General features: G+C 37.5%; 2 protein-coding genes across 4 annotated transcripts in view; one reads left to right on the forward strand and one right to left on the reverse strand.

Moving 5' to 3' along the window:
- The window catches only part of marchf4a (membrane-associated ring finger (C3HC4) 4a), a 45,173-nt gene extending 43,457 nt beyond the window's left edge, over positions 1 to 1,716 (forward strand). For both annotated transcript variants that reach the window (XM_079424473.1, XM_079424474.1), the window contains one exon: positions 479 to 1,716. In XM_079424473.1, coding sequence (XP_079280599.1) covers positions 479 to 936 — 458 coding nt within the window. In that variant the 3' untranslated portion in view covers positions 937 to 1,716. The remainder of the gene's footprint in view (positions 1 to 478) is intronic.
- Positions 1,717 to 1,887: 171 nt separating this feature from the next.
- Positions 1,888 to 20,757, reverse strand: part of LOC306873825 (propionyl-CoA carboxylase alpha chain, mitochondrial-like) — a 57,702-nt gene continuing 38,832 nt past the window's right edge. For both annotated transcript variants that reach the window (XM_079423319.1, XM_079423320.1), the window contains exons 15-23: positions 20,221 to 20,289; positions 20,051 to 20,126; positions 19,753 to 19,966; positions 17,828 to 17,930; positions 14,180 to 14,278; positions 13,057 to 13,110; positions 6,787 to 6,927; positions 4,096 to 4,173; positions 1,888 to 2,845 (exon numbers count right to left, since the gene is read on the reverse strand). In XM_079423319.1, the coding sequence (XP_079279445.1) occupies positions 2,777 to 2,845; positions 4,096 to 4,173; positions 6,787 to 6,927; positions 13,057 to 13,110; positions 14,180 to 14,278; positions 17,828 to 17,930; positions 19,753 to 19,966; positions 20,051 to 20,126; positions 20,221 to 20,289 (903 nt within the window). In that variant the 3' untranslated portion in view covers positions 1,888 to 2,776. The remainder of the gene's footprint in view (positions 2,846 to 4,095; positions 4,174 to 6,786; positions 6,928 to 13,056; positions 13,111 to 14,179; positions 14,279 to 17,827; positions 17,931 to 19,752; positions 19,967 to 20,050; positions 20,127 to 20,220; positions 20,290 to 20,757) is intronic.

Genomic DNA, 20,757 nt, shown 5'->3' on the forward strand with positions numbered 1-20,757 from the left:
TGCATTTGTTTGATCGGAATACAGTAATTGTGAAACATTATCACAATTTAAAACAACTTTTTTCTATGCGAGTATACCGTAATTAAAATGTAATTCATTCCTGTGATGCAAAGCTGAATTTTCAGCATCTTTACTCGTATGATCCTTCAGAAATAATTCTAATATGCTGACTTGCTGCACAAAAAAAAAAAATCGTATTATTATCAATGTCGAAAACAGTGCTGCTTCATATTTTTGTGGAAACTGTTACACTTTTTTCAGCACGAACAGAAAGTTCAATGAACAGCATTTATTCGAATGTCTTTACTGTCACTTCTGATCAAATGCACCCTTGCTGAATAAAAGCATTTATCTTCTAGTACCCATTAAAAAGTCTTTCAGCAAATGGAAGCGCTTCCCAGGCAGACCATTTGTTCATGGCACTGCCTGACTGTATAATATCCCTCACTTAGCAAATGCATCTTTCCTTCTCTTTTAGCTCTGATTGTCCATGAAGGTCCCTCCGTATTTCGCATCTTTAACCGCTGGCAGGCTGTCAATCAGCAGTGGAAAGTTTTAAACTACGACAAGGTCAAAGACAATGAGGAGCATCAGAAGACCGGTGCCGCATTCCGGACCTTCTCTCTGCCGCTGATGCACCGGATGGGGCCGACCAGCACGGAAGGTGAAGCCTCCACCTCCACATCCTCCCTCATGGCTGCAGCTGCAGCGGCGGGCACCGCAACCCCCACCACAAACTCCATCCCATTGGCAGCAGGTGCCACGACAGAGCCGCAGGACTCATCTGAGCCCAGCAATGGGCAGCCCTCGCTGCCAGACCACCACTGTGCTTATAACATCCTTCATCTCCTCAGCCACCACCTGAGGCCCCAGGAGCCACGCGGACAGACAAGCAACAGCAACCGCGAACTGGTCATGAGAGTCACTACAGTGTGAGGCCTTCCATGAGGCCTAGTTTATGGTTGAATCACTGCATGCGACATATTTACAAGAAAGGATTCACTGAGAAGAAGTAAACAGTGTTACCTGAAGACCCAGTGCAGTGCTGTCTGGGTTTAAGGCGTTTGTTTTTCTATTTTTTACAGTATTGAATAAAACAAGGAAGCAGTTTCTCTCACAATGGCTACAAGAAAGGTTATGGCCATAAAGTTTCAAATGTGAGCAACTGAGAAAGGTCAGCGGGGTGGGGTCTCTGAGTGTGTGTGCGTGTGTGTAATGAGTTTATCAAGGCCACAGTCAGAGCTGTGACCGTTCTGAAGCACAACCATAACAATACGATCCAGTTTCTACACCGGCAGCCACTGCTGAACTCAAACAGCTCAGAGTGAAGAACAAACGTGTTTGTGTGGAAAACACCCAACATCACACTTATTTTACGATTACTACAGGTTGTATTTTCAGATAAAATCCTATTATTAATGTTACTTGCGATAATAAGCAAGTCTAAATCTGTTTCCTAACAAACCAAATGTGGTATTGAAGCAGCAAACTATTGTGTTTACACTGACAGGCAGTACGTTTTTTAGTGAAATCAATCTTCTCTGGTTTTGACAGTCTTGTACATCAATAACAGGAAACCACGTTACAGTGGAGACAACTTGCAGCAATCAAACATTTTCCAAACTACAAAAAAGTGGCCCAATTTGAGGCAAATTCTTGGTCAACTGACTTTTGTTTACATTTGTTAAATTTGTGAGAGAAAAAGGTTGCAACATTAATAAAAAAATTAAAAAAAGACAAATCAAACTGGTTTAACTGTTGTATGCGTCTGTTTCTCATCTGGAAATAGCTGCTGCCACACAGCATTCAATCAGTTCATTCATTCCAGTAATGCATTTCATCATTTCCTTCCCAAGCCTACGGCTTCAAGCAATCAAGAGCACTTGGAATGTTTACATTAATCCCATTTTTATTATAACACTTTTTTTTCTCAAAACAAGTACAGAAAGAAAGTGGATCTAAGTGTCTCAGTGCTAAAAAACAGGAAGCAGCACCAGTGCCTCCTCCAAGCCTGACCACAGCTGTCTGTTAGTTTCTGAGTAATCATATCTGCCTTCTCCTTCTGTTAATGGTCCCCTCCTCCAGATTTCACAATTTTAGAAAGAAAGGAAAAGACCGAACAATTAAAGCCCAAGCAAATGAAGTGTTTGAACAGTGCACCTACAGACCTAAGTGCAGAAATAATCACAAATTGAGTTTAACGCATTTGATGACAGAGATAAGGTACAAGTTCTACAGAAACACAAAAAGATGAGTGTGGGATTGGTGATTTTGGATGAAAATACTAAATAGGCCTATATTATGTTTGAATAATCACGGAGCAGAAAAATCATTGCATAATATAACCTTAGAATTAAAAATGAGTTGCAGCGATGCAAAACATTCACAGCACTTCCTCTAAACAATGTTGAATCTACACAGAGAGTAGAGAGAAAGACAGGGAGGGAGTGTTAACAGCTTTCATTGACTGCATTTGAAAATGCGTTCAAACTCATTCACTGCTGCTGCGGTCAAATTGTGGTTTGTTCCATATGAAATGAACACACCTCCAACGGAGGGCCAAGGCACGAGAGAGTTTAAAGTGTGTTGACATTTCCTTCACTGGAGTCCAGCTAGATCCCACGGAGATGGATACATTATAGTCATAATGTAAAAAAGAGAGTAAAACCACAAGGAGAAAAAGAACAAATGGAGGAATGTTCCATGTACTCTACTAGTGTCTTTGATTGCTTATCCACAGTGACTGATGATCTTCTCAGAACCTGCAGATGATCTGCTACTCCAGTTCCACCAGTAGATCTCCCTCTCCAACTGTATCTCCAGCTTTACAGTGCACACTCTTCACCTGAACATTAACACGCATTATATTATGAAAGTCCGACATTTCTGCATCTGTTAAAGTTATTTGTGTTGAAGTCAGTAATGTTAGTCAAACACACCGGACACAGGAATCTTTCCAATGAAACTTCCAATGAAAAAAAACAATGGAAAAAACGATTTAACAAGAAACGAATGCTTCCATATTAGGAAAGAAAGCGCTGCTTAAGTATAATCTCATGAGAAATATCATTGATCTGTGACAGATTGTCCTATACAAATGCATAAGGCTAATTCTTCAATAAGGGGATGTCTTTGGGCCCTTAGGGTAGTTTTAAAGTAATTTATTTATGCTTTTTTTCTATAAATTATATTTAGATTTGAATAATTTTTATACTTTTTGGATACAACTGATGTTAATGCTTTAGTGATTTTTTAAAAAGAAAAACACAATGATGCATGAAGCTGCATTATTTTAGTATCACTGAGATACAGTTAAGTCCAAAATTTCTGTATGTGTCATCCTTTCCCATCAAAATGCTTGCAACAATGCAGAAAATAGATCCAATTTTTTTTTTTTATGACGGACGAAAGTTTCGGAGGCAGTGTGTAAACGCGATTGACACAACACGAGGTCGTATTTATTTTTTAACATGCTGAAATTTTGGACGAGAAATTCAGACTCAGTATGCAAAGACCTTTAGAGTTTTCATTAATATTTTTAAATGTTATATTTCTATATTTTGCATTTTTACTTCAGTTTTAGTAATTTCTGTCATTTTTATTGGTTTTTTTATGTCTATGTAGTTTTTTAATAGATTTTTTATTTATTTTTATTATTAATTTTAGTTATATTAGTACATCAAATACATCACTAAGTCAAAATGAGAAATGTCTTGGGTGAAAAAAAATAATATGTAAAAATGTTTTAGATAAAATGTTTTTTATGGTTTTAGTTTTAGTTATATATTATAGTTATATATAAGAAACCTGACATGAAGAACATTAAAATATCCCACGAACCACAAACCATAATCTGGTTGTAGTCGTCTTACAAGGAGGGAGACTTTTTGCAATAGCTAAGTGGTCTGGTCAGAATACAAGTGTGGATAATGGACCGCGGCCCCTTGCTGTCTCTCCTGCTCTCTCTTTCATGGTGTTGGGTATTGTAATGTAGCTATGTGGAAGAGTGTGTTCTTTATGTCATATCGATTTATGATGCACAGAGTAGTGAGGAGGATTATGTATCAATTTATGTATGTGTGTGAGTGAGCTCACCTTGGCTGTCTTTGCTGCGGTCATGCTGTTCTGCATCTTCATAGCTTCAATCACACAGATCTCCTGTCCCTCTGCAACCTTCAGAACACCAATGAACAAATAAACCTCACCAGCTATTCCACAATGAGTACTTTCTAATAACGTCTTGAAACACATGACTCGCAGAGCATCTTCCCTCCATATATTTATTGCTTGTGCAGGTCTAGTACATAAAACGACCTCAGCACAAAGAGCAGGGGAATATTGTAATATCATTTCATAAAGGCGCATTCATTAGAAGAGTCATAACAGTTAACAAATGCAAAAAGCTCACTGTAACGAGAGAAGAAAATCAATAAAAGAAACCTCTGTTTATATCTATCAAACTCTCCATTAGGGAAATGGATTATGGAAATAAGCGAGTGCTGAGGAATTGCTGTTTCCCTCCATCCACAAGGACTCATTTCTGTCTTATATCTATACAGAAGTGCCGAAATCAGGTGGTGTGAACGTCACTGCTGTGTGTGTGTGTGTGTGGTGACTAATCAGTGTGAGAGCTCTTCATTGCAGTGCTCTTGTGTTTGTGACGTTGCTGAAATGTTTTACTGGAAAGGCTCAGATGTATTAGCCAGAGCCAGTCGGTCTGTGCATTATATATATAAGTCATTAACAAACTGAGTAAGGACACATTCAATTCAAGTTGGCAGCAACGCGCGCACACACACAAACGCACACAGAGACATTTTGTCATACTGAAGTGCACTGTCAGCTTTACAAATGATGTCATCCTAATGCAAATCGTGTTATTTAAAGCAATAGTTCATTCGAAACAGAAAATTCTGTCCTCATTTAAACATCATTTCAAACCTGTTTGACTTTCTTTGTTCTGTGAAACACAAAAGGAGATCCGTTAATGAACACCTGGTTGGGTGAATTTAATCCAATGGCAGTATATAACGACTCACTTAAGCAACTGCACAAAGCGGCTTGTTGGAAATGCCCAAATTATTCAAGGAATAGTTCACCCCAAAATTAATTACTCACAATCATGTCGTTCCATTCATTCATCTTCAGAACACAAATTAAGATATTTTAATGAAATCCGAGAGCTTTCTTTCCATGCATAGACAGCAACGGAACTGACAAGGCCCAGAAAGGAAGTAAGGAGATCGTTAAAATAGTTCATGTGACATCAGTGGTTCAACCTTAATTATGAAGCTACGAGAATACTTTTTGTGCAAAGAAATCACTGAAAAAAGTAAGGTTGAACCACTGATGTCACATGGACTATTTTAATGGTGTCCTTACTTCCTTTCTGGGCCTTAAATGTGTGAGTTGTGTTGCTGTCTATGGAGGATCAGAAAGCTCTTAGATTTAATCTAAAATATCTTCATTTGCGTTCTGAAGATGAACGGGTTTGGAACGACATGAGGGTGAGTAATTAATGACAATTTTTATTTTTGGGTCAACTAAGCATTTAAGTTGGAAAAACAACCCAGTATTTAAAGATATACCATATAATCGTTTTTTGGTCAAAATTAGCTGGAAATAACGATTTACAGTTAAAACATCTTAAGGATGAGTTTGTTTCTTACAAACACACAGCTTTTCACTTCACAAGATGTTAACTGATGGACTGGAGTGCTGTGGATTATTGTGATGTTTTTATCAGCTGTATTGTACTCTCATTCTAGCAGTACCCATTCACTGCTTAATTTCTCCAAATTCTCTCCAAGTTTCCGGTGAAGAAACAAACTCATCTACATCTCGGATGGCCTGAAGTTTAGTATATTTCCTGGAAATTTTCATTTTTGGGTGAACTATTCCTTTAAATGAGTGAGTACATCATAAATCCATCTTCCAAACTGTGATTTTGCCTTCACAATAGTAAGCCTATAATAATTATTTCTATTTTAGAATTGTCCAGGCAGATTTCAGTGGAAACTGCAAACTTTCGCCATTGATCCATGCATATTTGTGTGCCATCTAGTGCTTCATACTCCAGTCCAGTGGGTGGCAGAAATGCGCCATTATTCAGATGATTTTTAAATCAATGTAAAAGGGCCATTTTTACTGTTCAATATCAGGCTGCATTTTTATTCAAGAAAAATTGACCAGAAAACTAGGAAAATTATACATCAGCAGTATGCACTTTTTGCTGCATGAAGATAATGAGTAAATGATGACAGCATTTTCATTTCTTTGTGAACTATCACTGTGAACTAACACAAGTAAAGTGTACTTACTATGTTTATTGTTAATATCAAGCTATCCTTTTTAATCTTGTTTCTAAGTGCCTGGTATTTAGAACTATCTACTACCAGCTTTCTTAAAAGTAATACCCAGAGACCTCTGAACAATCCAAATTAAATGTGAATCCATGTATTAAACTGGGAATTGACGAAAGTGATGTGACATGTGGCCAAGTATGGTTACCCATACTCAGAATTGAACCCATCCTAAGTGCACGCACAGCAGTGAACACACACACACCGTGAACACACACCCGGAGCAGTGGGCAGACATTTATGCTGTGGTGCCCGGGAGCAGTTAGGGGGGTTCGGTGCCTTGCTCAAGGGCAGTTGTGGTATTGAAGGTGGAAGAGAGCGCTACACATTCACACCCCCACCGGACCTGAGACTCGAACTCGGGAGAAATATAGTTCTACTGATGTGCGCAGTGCATTTGCAGTATTTCCAGGAAGTGACTTACATTATCTCCAGGTTTAACGGACACAGCCACCACAGATCCTGGCATGGGAGAGCGGAGGATACTACTGGTGTCTTCTGGAACCTTCTCTGGCATGTGCTTACTGAGAGATGCTGCCAGTTTATTCAACACACGCAGCTTAAACTGAACACATGAGAAACAGAGAAATGGTTACACAGATAGAGAAAGAACACTGATGATACAAACAACTAAACGAACGACAGACATGCCAAAAGACTACCATCACACCCACACACAAACACATTTCACCCATTTTTTTCTTTTAGATTCTTTTATTTGCAGAATAATGTCTAGTGCACATTATAATCTATTCAGACCAAGACCAATGATAATTTAATAACAGCCCTGTATGCTCATTTAAAATAATAACCGCAGAAGCCTTGAAAGAGTGCACATCCAAGAAAATGATGGAAAATTATATGCTTGCAGGGCTTTCGGATACTTGGAAATGCTGCAGAACGTACCCATGCATTGTGCCCATGTATATTTAATCTTCTTGCTTTAACTACATTTAAACAATTTTTTAAAATCTCAAATTTTATTCTGAATTCATCTTCTGAAACATGACTTCCAGACTTCTTCCTTGTGTTTGAAACTGCTGATTTTCACCAGTTCTTGACATTTTTGTGTGTAGTATGTATCAGACAAAGTGTGATGCTTTATTTGGTTAGAATGACCTCATTAGGCCCCAATGTTAGATGCTGTAACTGTATCTTTTCATTGATGGCCATTCAAAATTAGTAGTGCATTCTGAATGCAGTTTTACAAGAAATTGCTGAAAAAAAGTATTACATTTCTTAAAAAATTAAATCTTACTGACTCCAAACTTCTGAGCGGTATCGCCAACATTTCATTTTATTATGGCATGTGTTTCACCAGTTCCCTGTTCTTTTTTTTTTTTACCCATTTTTGTCACAGAAATGGTTTGAGATTGCATTTTACTCATGCAACATCTCATGATATTCTTCAGAGCTTTCCATCTTCACCTTTAGATGGCAGCCCAAATCTGTATCCAATCACATGCTGGGCAGCTAACGGTTTATTTTTCTCTGTGTGTCTCAGACAGATGAAAGGCTCTGTCAGTGCCCAGTCTAATTCAATTAACAGACGAGTGAAGCCTGGCCATCCGCACTGCTCAATGAATGAAAAGCAGTTTTGTCAATTTAATGATCACCAACGCAAACACACATAACCTCTCTCTCCCTCTCACAGTAGCAGCAGTATGCCAAGAGCATCCGCCCCCTGCTCTCCATACAGACACTAATGGAGAGCCATTAGCTCATAACAGCCTGCAGAGCAAATGAAGAGCTAATTAATACAGTCACATAAAGAACAGGGCACTGACACTACAGGATAGAGGGATGAGAGGGTTGAGAGATGGATATTTGAGTACATTGGGGGTCAGACCTCCAGGGCCATTTTCACAGCATCAATTACAGAACTTACAAAAAGCTGCATAAATTATAAATTAAAAATTTTCTGAAAACTTTATGTTCTGACTGTCTATCCTAATGCTGTCATCCGAAGCTTGGTGCACACCAAACAACAAGAATGACACTCATATTTTCCACTTCCAAACAAACTGGAGCAGTTCAACTGAAACAAGAATGCAACATGGACCAAAGACATCTACACTGCCGTTCAAAAGTTTGGGATCAGTCAGATTTTTTATATTTTTTTAATGGAGTCTCTTACGCTCATCAAGGCTGCATTTATAATGATCAAAAAAAAAAGAGTAATATTGTGAAATATAAAATATAATTTCTATTTCTATTATTAGTTTCCTATTTTAATATACTTTGAAATATCATTTATTTCTGTGACGCATTACTCCAGTGTCACATGATCCTCCAGAAATCATTCAATATCAATAAATCATATGCTGATTTATTATCAGTGTTAAAACGGTTGTGCTGCGTAATATTGTTTTTTGGAACACGTGTTACTTTTTTCTTTGATTTTTGATGAATAAAAAGTTAAAAAGAACAGATTTTTTTCTAAATAGAAATCTTTTCTAACAATATAAGTCTTTACTATCATCACTTTTTATCCATTTAACATCCTTGAGTAGTATTAATTTCTTATAATTATAATTAATTTCTAATAGTGTATATTGTAACAACATTTATATTTTGAATAAACGCTGTTCTTTTTAACTTATTTATCAAAGAATCCTTAAAAAAAAGTATCATAGGTCCCAGAAAATATTAAGCAGCACAACAGTTTCCAACATTGTTTATAAATCAGCATATTAAGGATTTCTGAGGGGTCATGTGACAATGAGGACCGGAATAATGATGCTGGAAATTCAGCTTTGCTTCACAGAAATAAATTGTATATTAAAATAGAAAACTTATTTTAAACTGCAATTAAAATTCACAAAAATACAGTTTACTTCTGTATTTTTTATCAAATAGATACAGCCTTGATGAGCATAACAAACTTCCTTAAAAACATAAAAAATCATACTGATACCAAACTTTTGAACGGCAGTGTAAACAAACAAAAAGCATTTTCTTCTCAACGTTGGAACTCATAACTCCAATATGAGCTCATCTCCATTACAGCTCAGTACAGGCATCGCCGTCTCCTTGCAGTGGATCTCCATGTGTGCAGTAATTCTGACCATTTCTGGCACTGTTTTGACTTCTTTACACATTTTATAAGCTCTTTGTGGGTTATAGGCTGGTAAAAATACCCACATATGTACAAACATCCAGCAAACACATTTAGCCCAGGACATGGCATTGTTTTGGATGTTCAGGTCTGTCGCAAAATATACCTCATTAAAGCTGTCCATTCAGGTTGTGGCCATATCCTTGTACCTTTTGTTTTATATCTTTAGGTTCTGTGATAAAAATGAGAGATGAGAGAACACTAAGCGAACCAGGACTAAATGGATCAATTCAGGGACTAAATTGAGAACCAAACTACAAGTGTAAACAAACCCTACAAGTTTCTCACCCTCAGTGGCACTTCCTAACCAGCGTGTCATTGTAAAGACCCCCCTGTACATTAGTGATGATATCATTTCTGAGCTATATTTAGCAGAAAGGAAAAGGTGGCTCACTCATTAATCACTAGGTAGCTCTCTGAAGGGAATATGTCTGCTTTCCAGGAATTCAACCAAGGAAGCCTTACATCATTGTGCTGAAGTCAGGTCAGACAGGGTAATGAAGGGTGATGATTCTGTGACCGGGGTCAAATCACTAAATCTCTGAGCAACAATGTGAAGTCACAACTGAAATATTTAGTGGCTGCCAGCATGTGCTTAGGAGAAGTACCACAACATAACTGGGCACTTGAATTTAAAATGTATGAAGACAAACCCTGGAATAACTGACTATGACTATTTTTCCTTTATCTTTACAAATTATATTACCAATTAACAACATAATTTGGGGTCTGTTAGATTTTTTTATATTTTGATTCTCCATGCTCACCAAGGCTGCATTTATTTGATCGAAAATACAGTAAAGACAGGAATAATGTCAAATATAATTATTTATTAATTATTATAAATAACTGTTTTCTAACGTAATATGTGTGACCCTGGACCAAAAAAAACAGTCATAAGTAGCATGGGTATATTTTTAGCAATAGCCAACAATACATCGTATGGGTCAAAATCATTAGGATATTAAGTAAAGATCATGTTGCATGAAGATATTTACAGTAAATATATCAAAACTTAATATGCATTACTAAGAACTTCAGTTGGACAACTTTAAAGGCGATTTTCTCAGTATTTAGATTTTTTTGCACCCTCAGATTCCAGATTTTTAAATAGCTGCATCTCGGCCAAATATTGTCTGACCCTAACAAACCATACATCAATGGAAAATTATTTATTCAGCTTTCAGATGATGTATAAATCTAAATTTAAAAAAAACAATTGACACTTATGACTGGTTTTGTGGTCCAGGGTCACATATAATATAAATTAATTAATTTATATTATAATAAAATTCAAATAAAGAATTTTTTTTCCTGCCACGCAAGGCTGCATTGTCAGCATCATTACTCCAGTCTTCAGTGTCACATGATCCTTCAGAAATCATTCTAACAGGCTGATTTGCTGCTCAAGAAACATTTTCTATTATCAATGTTGAAAACAGTTTTATGGTTACTTTATTTTACTGTTCCCATCCCAAGCATATGACATATTACCAGTATAACAATTTGAGTAAAAAAGATTTTAAAAATATTCTGAAACATGAATTTTAAACAGCCGAATCTTTGGATATGGCAGATCTGTAATCTGTGATGGCAAAGCCCCATTTACAGCATGCATTACTTCAGTCAACAAAACACTGTTACATAATCCTTAAGAAATCATTCTGTACTGAATTGGTACTCGAGACACATTCTTATTATTCAGCACAATTGAACATAGTTGCACTGCATAATGATGTGGAGACCGCAAGACGGTGTCTTTTTTAACTGCTAAAGCACTGAAGTCCTTGTACACTTGCGAATCAAATTTTGATTCTAAAAAGCAGCATTTCTTTAGAAAATCATCAGTCCATTCTCTATTGCTGTTTTGGGACTAAGCTATATTCCTAAATACTATTCCAAATACAATCTGCAAAACAGTGAAGTATTTCAAAGAAACTGCCACCTCTGCTACTGACATAAATTATAGCTGGATAGGAATTATTAAGGACAGACGAATCGCAGTTTCAGGTGTTTATCTGCAAGGTTCACGAAGTGTCCTACAAGCCAATCACACCTATGAGAAGTGCGGCAGAAAACATGGAACGAAACTGCACCTGAACATTTTAATAAACCGACTACCAGAATGCATAGGGTCTGAACAGCTGTCATGTGGAGGCTTTCTACACACACTAAAGAAATGTAAAGCGAAAAAAATCATGCTCCATTCTAGAGCAAGGGGTTGTGGGTGACATTTGCCCATAAAACATGCAAATATGCAAAAAAAAAAAATTCTACCAGAAACAATATACTATCCTGGCACAATTGTACAATTTTCAATGCACCGTGATTTTGGGATACTAATCTCGCACGCCATTTAGGATGTACAATATGTTAATTTGGGATGCAGGCTATAAGATCAAGATTAAGTTTTTATTATTTATTATTAACGTGGTACTGTTTCTGGGACTCACCAACGACTTTTTATTCAGCATGAAACAGGTTAGGAAAGGCAGTTTGCGGCATGAGGTGCTCTACTAATGGTCTCACAGCATTTCTGAGCGGCATTCCTGAGAAGAAATATCTATAATACTTTTCTGACAGGAGGAAACTCTGAAAACTATTAAACTCTGGTTTCTAATGGACCTGATGGAGAAACAGACAAGCGCTGATGACCACAGCCCCACTGACCTGTTAACACAGAATGAACGGAAGGCATCCCATAATAGCCGTGACCCCAGGGAAACTTAAAAAAAAAGCCTCAGAGAATCTTTGAAGCAGAGACCCCCCATGAAGCACACGCGTGTGCAGCCTGGAAGCCGGCATTTCCTCTTCTTTTACAGAGTTACTGTGTTTTTAACCCTGTTTGTTTGTTTAAGCTGGTGAAACGTTGATGCTGATTGTTTAGGTGGCTTTGAGTAAATAAAGACGAGACGGCTTGAGTTGATTTGTAGTTTGGTTGAGACACCTGTGCGTTGCTTTGACCACACTGAGTGTGAGAGTCTGTGTGTTTGGCAGATCGACTCGAGGGTAAAGACAGGATACCCGGCCCTGTGAGCGACATTATAGCATATATCACCCAGCATGAGGTGCACAGAAAAACACCACAGAGTGCTCATGAACACAAACATATAGTCTTAAGTCTTAACAAAAATAATAACTATAACCAGGGCCAAACATTTACACTATTATTAACACTATTAATAATATTATTATTATTATAAATTAAATGTAATATTATGAAATACGTTTTTAAAAAATGTTCTGAATTATTATAGTTGTGGTGTGGACATCACTATTCCCACTGAATCAGAACAATTAAAACTATATTTTTCATTATGGTTATTGTCCTCGGTGTGACATCAGTCATTATTGTATGGTTAAAAGAGCAGCTACTGAATAATTCACACAAACAAAACTTAAGGATGAACTACAGACAGATAACAAACAGAAACATCTGAGACTAGAAAGATTAATGACACATTTTGCTACTGTGCAAGGTCACCGCTTCATCTCTATAATCTGGGTTTTGAAACAAAATGAGTTAAGAACCACCGACATACAGTTCATGCTACTATGAGGTGCTTATAGACTTACTGAAGTGCCCAGATACTGCAGGGTGATTTCTCCAGCCGCTGTCCGCAACAGGCACTGCATTCAGAGACAATAAATAAATAACTTAATACAGTTGACCAATCAGAATCAAATAAAGAGATGCATAATAGGTTGAATTATTGACTCTGGATCAGTGGCGAGGCCAAATAATCTCGTTGATTATTGTTTGTTGATAGTTGATAGATGTTTGTTTTTGTCTATCCAGCAATATAATGGTATATAATAAATTAACAATCCCAATTAGGGTTACAACATCAAAGTCAAACAGATACATTTATACTAAATTAAAAACATTAAATACAAATATAAAAACTTCATAGTTGAAGACAATAATTACAATAAAAATGACATGAAATCCTAAATTGGGACTCGAAATACTCAATCTTTTTGGACATTTACAAGAACCATTCGAACAAACCCATTCACCAGAATGAATCAGGCTTTCCAAGGGCCAAGGCTACATGGGGACAAACTAATTGGGTAGAATAAATCAGACTTTACTGCATATGACAGAAGTCCGTTTAGAACAAGAAAATTCACTTGAATCAAACTTTCTAAAGCTAAATATGACAGAAGGAGCAGCATTTGGGATGAATCGATTCACTACCAGTACTACATACAAGCAAGTGTTTACCTCCACTAACTTGGCAGTAAAGTAATAAAATCTTGATATTTAACAGCAATCTTTGTAATAACCCAATAATAATTCTGCACACTGCATTTATTAAACAGTAGTCGCAAATCTTGAGAGCAGATCAGCAAAAAGTATTATTTTGTATATATGCATTTATAAAAATACACTTTCCAAACTATATACACAAAACAGATGTGGTTAATTTGCATTTTTATTTCCACACCACTAGTATATTTATGCAGCTTTGATTGATTGAGTGGACCGATCAGCAATCTGGGTGGGCCAGAATCACCCTGGCCCTTATGTAGCATCTGGACAGCTGGACTGATTGGACAGTTGCAAAAATGGATTTGCATCTGTGGTGTAAATATTACCACCTCAGGTGCATTACTTATCAATAATTCATCATAACTTTTCAACAAAGGACCAGAGTCAACTATTCCCTATACATGCATATGCATGTTTGTAAACCTGGAGAGTCCTGTGTTTGCCGTTGATGGTGATGGGCAGCAATGCTGAGGCCAAGTTCCATTCTCCAGACACTTCAACCTTCTCTCCATCTATCTCCACCTAAACCAACAAACACATGCACACACACAAACACACACACACACACACACAGAGAAGGAGTTAGACAGAGGACAACAAAAGTCCATGTTATAATAGAGTGTGTGTGAGAGAGAGGAAAAAGCCTGAGCTGATCTGTGTGAAAGAAACAGTGAGACAAAGAAATCAAATGTAAGTTTCTGAACTCATGTAAGGTCAGTCAGTAGTTTCTGCACCCAAATCCACCTGATGCCTGTTAGGGGAGGTGGGGGGTTTCACATTAGTCTTTTCTTTAAACCAGTGTCTCTGGTCAAACTGATTACCCTCAGCCCTCAAACACTTGTCTAAACAACAGTTCTGAATAATCAGTTACATTCCCAAAGCATGCTGGGACACTGGAACCTCCAGGGCCCTCTCTGGAGCAGGGGGTCCAGTTTGATGTGCAGTTCTGGGAGAGAAACACACATCCAGCCCTCAGCTGTAAGAAAAAGAGAGAGAGGGGTCCACAGAGATCAGGTGAGGCCCCTGAACCCCCGAGTCTCCTTTTATCCCTGACTGAAGGGCCACAGGTGTCTAAACACACAGTTAGTGAGTGACGTCTAAGGGAAAGTGTGAGAGCGGCCGCTCTGTGAGGGTCTTTCAGTAACAGAAGAGGAAGACACACAGATCCTAAAGTGATTTAGACTCTAGAGTCGAGGGATTGATTTCAACAAAAATACCACCACAAAGAACATGGGCGTTAGAGAGGGAGCAAAAACACTCACTGGGAGTACTATAACAGAAGCAGAGAACATACCTTCTCACAGAAATCAACTGGATAAGCAGGTTGAGTTATGACTTAATGAGGACAATATTTGTTGAAATTGTGTGAAATCTGACATCTTTGCTTATTGGAATCACAAAAGTTTGTAAGTCAATCACCTGAGCCACAGAGAAATGTCTTGACAAATAAAAAAAATTAAAAGTAAATAAAATGATGCTTGCAAGAGCACTTCCAAATTAAATGTAATTAAATTAGATAAAATATAAAATACTGGTCATTCAATATTGGCCGGTCTATTGTCTGAGACACTGGGACAGGCTCCTGAATCTCCCATGACCCTACACAGGACAAGTGGTTTGGAGAATGGATAGAAATAAAAAGTAAAATAAAATAATATACAAACACTAATAAAAAAAACCCAAAAAACAAAAACAAAACAAGACCTTAAAGGAGACATATTATGCCCCTTTTTACAATATGTAATATAAGTCTCTGGTGTCCCCAGAATGTGTCTGTGAAATTTCAGCTCAAAATACCCCACAGATCATATATTATATCACTTTGAAAATGGCTATTTTGAGTGGAAGCAGAAACACTAGGGGTGTCCCCGACTAAGGATTTTCATAGTCGAATCGGAATTTGCGAATCTTGCCGATATTCGACTGATAGTCGAATCATATGTTTGGGGGCGGGGGGCAAAATACATTACCAAGAGTCAAGTCAGACACAGTCATAATTACTGACGTAAACACACAGGGAAAATGTGTAACGGACGCCTCGCAGATACAAAAATAATGTTTTATGTTTTGAGTAAAAGATATTTAACATTAAACATCAGCAAAACCCTAAGAATTCACAACCTTTTTTACAATAGTGCTCTCATTATAACGTTATGTATATGACAGTAGTTATTAATGTTCTGCAGTTCTGTTTTGAGCTGCGTGCGCTGAAGATGACCAGTAGAATGAAGCATTTGATAGCAGGTTTTTAATCAATGGGATTTAATTCATCATTTATCTCATAGCCTATAGAATACGCTTCGTTATTTATACAACATAACGTTAATATTACGACTTATAGGCTATCTGCACGAAATGCCCTGAATGCACTTGTCATGAACGTGTCTGCACGGCTCTGAATGAACTCCTTTTGTGGACGTGTTCTTCACGCAACAACGTGCAGAAACACGGCAGCTAAACTCTAAAACTTCACAGCGTTTTATTCTAATACTGTTCTCATTATATTAATGTTATGTATATGACAGTCCCAGTCATAGTTATTCATATTCTTCATTCATTGTTGTTTGTCCTGCGCGCGCTGAAGAGATAATCACCGTATCTCAATGAAGCGCTTTACTGCAGGGCAACTCAACCAAATGCATCTTATACGAGATAAATAATATATACACGATATATAAACCAGCTGAAATGTTTTGAAATTGGTAAGTTGTCACCTACCTTGTCGAAAAAATCCAGTCTTTCACTCTGCCTGTATCAATTTGAGTCTTGTTAAAGATTTAATTCCCTGCCGCCAAAATGCTCCTCTGTCGGTCACGGATTATGGAAAGTGAAACTTAAATCTATAGGGGTGGTAAATATTTGATTTGATTTGAGCACCCCCATATTTCCAAAATGGCATGATCATAACACCCCGCGAATATTCGACTGTAAGATTGGGAGTCGAATCAGGCTCCTCCTATCGAAGCATCGAATCTTCAACTATTCGGGGTCACCCCTAAGAAACACTCTGATTTTCGTGCCTGTTTCTTTAAATCCAAATGAGCTCCTGCTCCCGCCCCCTTTCCAGAATAGAGCAGCCCAATTCAGCTCGTACCCGCTAAAAACATCTGTTTTGGTTCTGATTATCATGTTTATCGCGCTGAAATCATGCGTTTTAAACCATATGAGTTTAAACTTCTGATATACATCCGAAGCACATGGACAGAAAGCTGCTGTCATGTAAGTAAACTAAGTTCTCATTCACACAAAAGTTTACGTTAAAAACACACGAGTTACGAAAACAGTCAGTTATGTCTGTGAAGGTAAACAGCTGGGAAATAAATCGCATGATTATTTTAGATCTGTGTGGCAGCAGCATACAGTAAATAAATCAATAAATCCACTGCTCTGTTGTCTCTGAGCCTGGGTCTAAATAGTGTTCTGTGCACGTCTGTGCAGCCAAAGGCAGAACAGTTAGCATGTTTTGCTCAAACTTTCACCATGGCAGTAGAACTGGTACACCGTTGTAGCTTGAGAAATCAAAATGACGGGCAGCGGGTGGAAATTTACAGATTAAGGGGCGGTGATATTATAATGAGATCCCTTTGCCACGTCACCAAGGGAGCGAAATCAGAAGTGCTTGTTTTTTCAGAAGCTTACAGAAAAAGGTTTACTAAAACAAAGCTACTGGGTTAATCTTTTTAACGTTTCCTTGGTTGGTAAAATGCACTGGGGACCTGATTATAGTCAGATTTTCATGATATGTCACCTTTAAATACACTTTTTACACGTCTGAATTTGAATGGTCGTAAGGGAAAGATTAGGTCCAGATGGTGTCCTTAATGTGTGGAACCTGGCTAGGCTAACAAAGCCTGATCCCTAGTTTAGGATAATGATGTAAATGGGACATGACAATAATTTTATTATTTTTAGGCTTTGACAGGAACGACATGAAATTATTAAAGAGAGAGAGAAGGAACAGGATTGGGACACACTACATGGCAGAACTCACATAAGCTAATGTATGAAGTCTTGCACCAGCTCCTACCGAGATGTGAAATTGTTCAAAATATTACATTTCTCGTCACTCACTGTATAGTTGTTTCCAGACCGAGACACACCCAGCATGTGAACACCTTTATCAAGTTCCACACACAACTCCCACTGTCTGCTCTCTGCAGGAACAATGGACACCCTGGAACACACACAGACACAGAATGTTTATCATTAGTCATAATGGGCGCTTCAAATACACTGTCTTTCTCTCCATTTAAGTCAATCACAAATCTCTCTGTAAGCATTTTTAGCTATAAAGTTTATTTTCTCCACAGATGAATTAAACCCCAACCCGCACACACACAAGCCACCTGGTTACCGGCTGTTTGACTGACAGCTAGGAGACCTAAAGTAAATGTATTAGGAGGAATGCAGTGTTTTTCCACTGTGGTGGGCTGCATTCACTACAAAGAGAAAGCCAACCCCCCACCAATAACTTTTGGAACACACAAAAAAAAAAAGAGAAAAGAAAGAGACAGTGGAGGGGGAAGCTGGAGAGATGTTTAGACAGATGGCCTCTCTGCATCTTTTTTCAAGTGTAAATTGGTCGCCTTTTTCAGATCAAGAATAATTATGACTCTTTCATTGGCCGAGTTCGAGGGGTACATCGACAACCAATTAATTTACAATTAAAAGACTGTTACATTAAATACAACTTCTGTTTTGTGGTTATACTTTGAAAGCAGTTTGATAGTTGAATGCACTAAATGTTTATTCGCAGTGTTGTATGCTTGCCTGCTGGGCTTCAATTGTAAGCAGATTACTGCCAAGCGCATTTCCTGTTTGTTTGTACATTAGGAGGTTATTGTCTGAACCTTGTATTTAACCTGGTATACTGTGTTATTGCCTGGATTTACACAGAAATATAAGGAGAAATTTGGAACATGGCGCCCTTGAAGCAAGAGCTTTCTTTTACAAACACACCGTGAGATCTGAAAGAGCTGGATGGAGAAAAGATCCTATTAGATTATTCATTATTACAAAATGTAATAAGATAACAATAAGATTTTGTCTGCTGGAACTTCCAACACCTTTCTCACATTTTCCAACACAAAAGTGGTCTTTTTTCACCATTTTTGACAGACAAATCTATTTATATTTTTGTTATATATTGTTTCCTTCAAAATTTCTAACCCCCCCCCCCCCCCCCCCCAAAAAAAAACATGCAAATCATTTGTTTTTCATTTGCAATAATTGCTTGACTATTCAGCTACAATGTAACTAATGTGATAAACACTTTTGCTGAAAAATGATGCCATATGGTGCAAAATATTGCTGATTGTTTAGAAGGTAAGACTACCATTAGTTATACTCGCAATTTCGCCAAAACATCATTTATGTGAACTAGCTACACAGTTACCCATTTTCAGCAGCAGAATTGATAAAACAAGAACATTTTGAAACATTACAATGTAATGTAATGTTATTTGGTTTTCAATGTAATTGAAAACCAAATATGTTTCATAAAAACAACACCTGATCAATGAAATTAAGATTGTTGTCAGTGTGTTGTCATTGAGGAGGAAGCGTTATTATGGATTATGGACTCATTTTGCCCAGAAGTAGCAGTTTGAATAGTTACAATGTCTTTATGATGGATTTGTTTCTTACAAAGACACAGCTTTTTACTTCACACATTAAATGATGGACTGGAATCGTGTGGATTACCGGTGATGTTTTTATCAGCTGTCTGAACTGTCATTCTGACGGCACCCATTCACAACAGAGGGTCCATTGGTGAGCAAGTGAAGTAATGCAAAATTTCTCCAAATCTGTTCCCAAGAACAAACAAACTCATTACATCTTGGATGGCCCGAGGGCGAGTTTCATTTCTGGGTGAACTACTCCTCTAATGGTCATAGCGAACTTAGAAATGGTAACGTGAACTACTGCTTAACTAAATGACAAGAGTGACGATAGGTGTCGGTGTGTGTAATCCAGATGCCCCATCTGTCTCTCACCTCAGATCTCCCAGGAACTTCTGAGATCGGAGCTGTGCTGCTACATAAAGAGCCGCAGCCGTAGCCAGCAGCTCCCGTCGCTCTCCTGCTGTTAACATGTGACCTTTGAACCCATCAGGATACACCTCTGGGAGAAACTTAGTGCTGATATCTCCAGACACAAACCGAGGGTGAACAATGATCTCTCTCAGTAGAGGAATGTTATGGGTCACACCTGTGCAAATGAGAAAACTGGAAATTAAAGAAATGTTGTGCATTTGAATTATTTTGACATTTAAAAGTTATTTATGCAATGTACCTCTGATGACATAATTATCAAGTGCTTCTTCCATTTTCTTCAGAGCTTCTTCACGTGTTTTACCATATGTAACCAGCTAGTCAATGTCAACAATAATAAATCAATGGACTAGTCTGACAGTTTAAATGAAATCAGACTGTTAAGATGGTCTTACATTACTATTCTATTACCTTAGATATCATGGGATCATAGTAGATACTGATGTCACTTCCTTCTTGAATTCCACTGTCTACTCGAACCTTCAAGAGAAAAGCAAAATACCAATTATCATTCAAAAATCTAATTCCCAAAAGCTTCATTCTTGAACTGGCCTGCATGAAGAACTTTAGCAGTATATCTAAAATTATTTAAAAATCTAAAAAATATTTGTGTGCCCTGCATGACATTTGATTTGTCAAAACAAAAAATCTTTAAAGCAAAAATCACCAGAACACAAAACTATAAATAACCACTGAACACATCACACAATGTTATCTTTTTGGCCCTGCCTATAAATGAAAGAATAATTTGTAAATATCCTCAGTGATGTTTGCTTTCTTTAGACATTTAAACCTCATCCGTGTATGTCTGTGCGTGTGTGTTTCTGAAATAAAAACATTTTGCTTATCCTGTCCTGAGCAGCTCCAGGAAACCAGCCATCTTTCATTGAAGAGGACATGTCTTCCTGTTCTTCCTTTATTGACTGATGTGTGAATCTCACACACAAA

This window comes from Barbus barbus (genome assembly GCF_936440315.1).
Source record: "Barbus barbus genome assembly, chromosome: 8".
Lineage (NCBI taxonomy): Eukaryota > Metazoa > Chordata > Actinopteri > Cypriniformes > Cyprinidae > Barbus > Barbus barbus.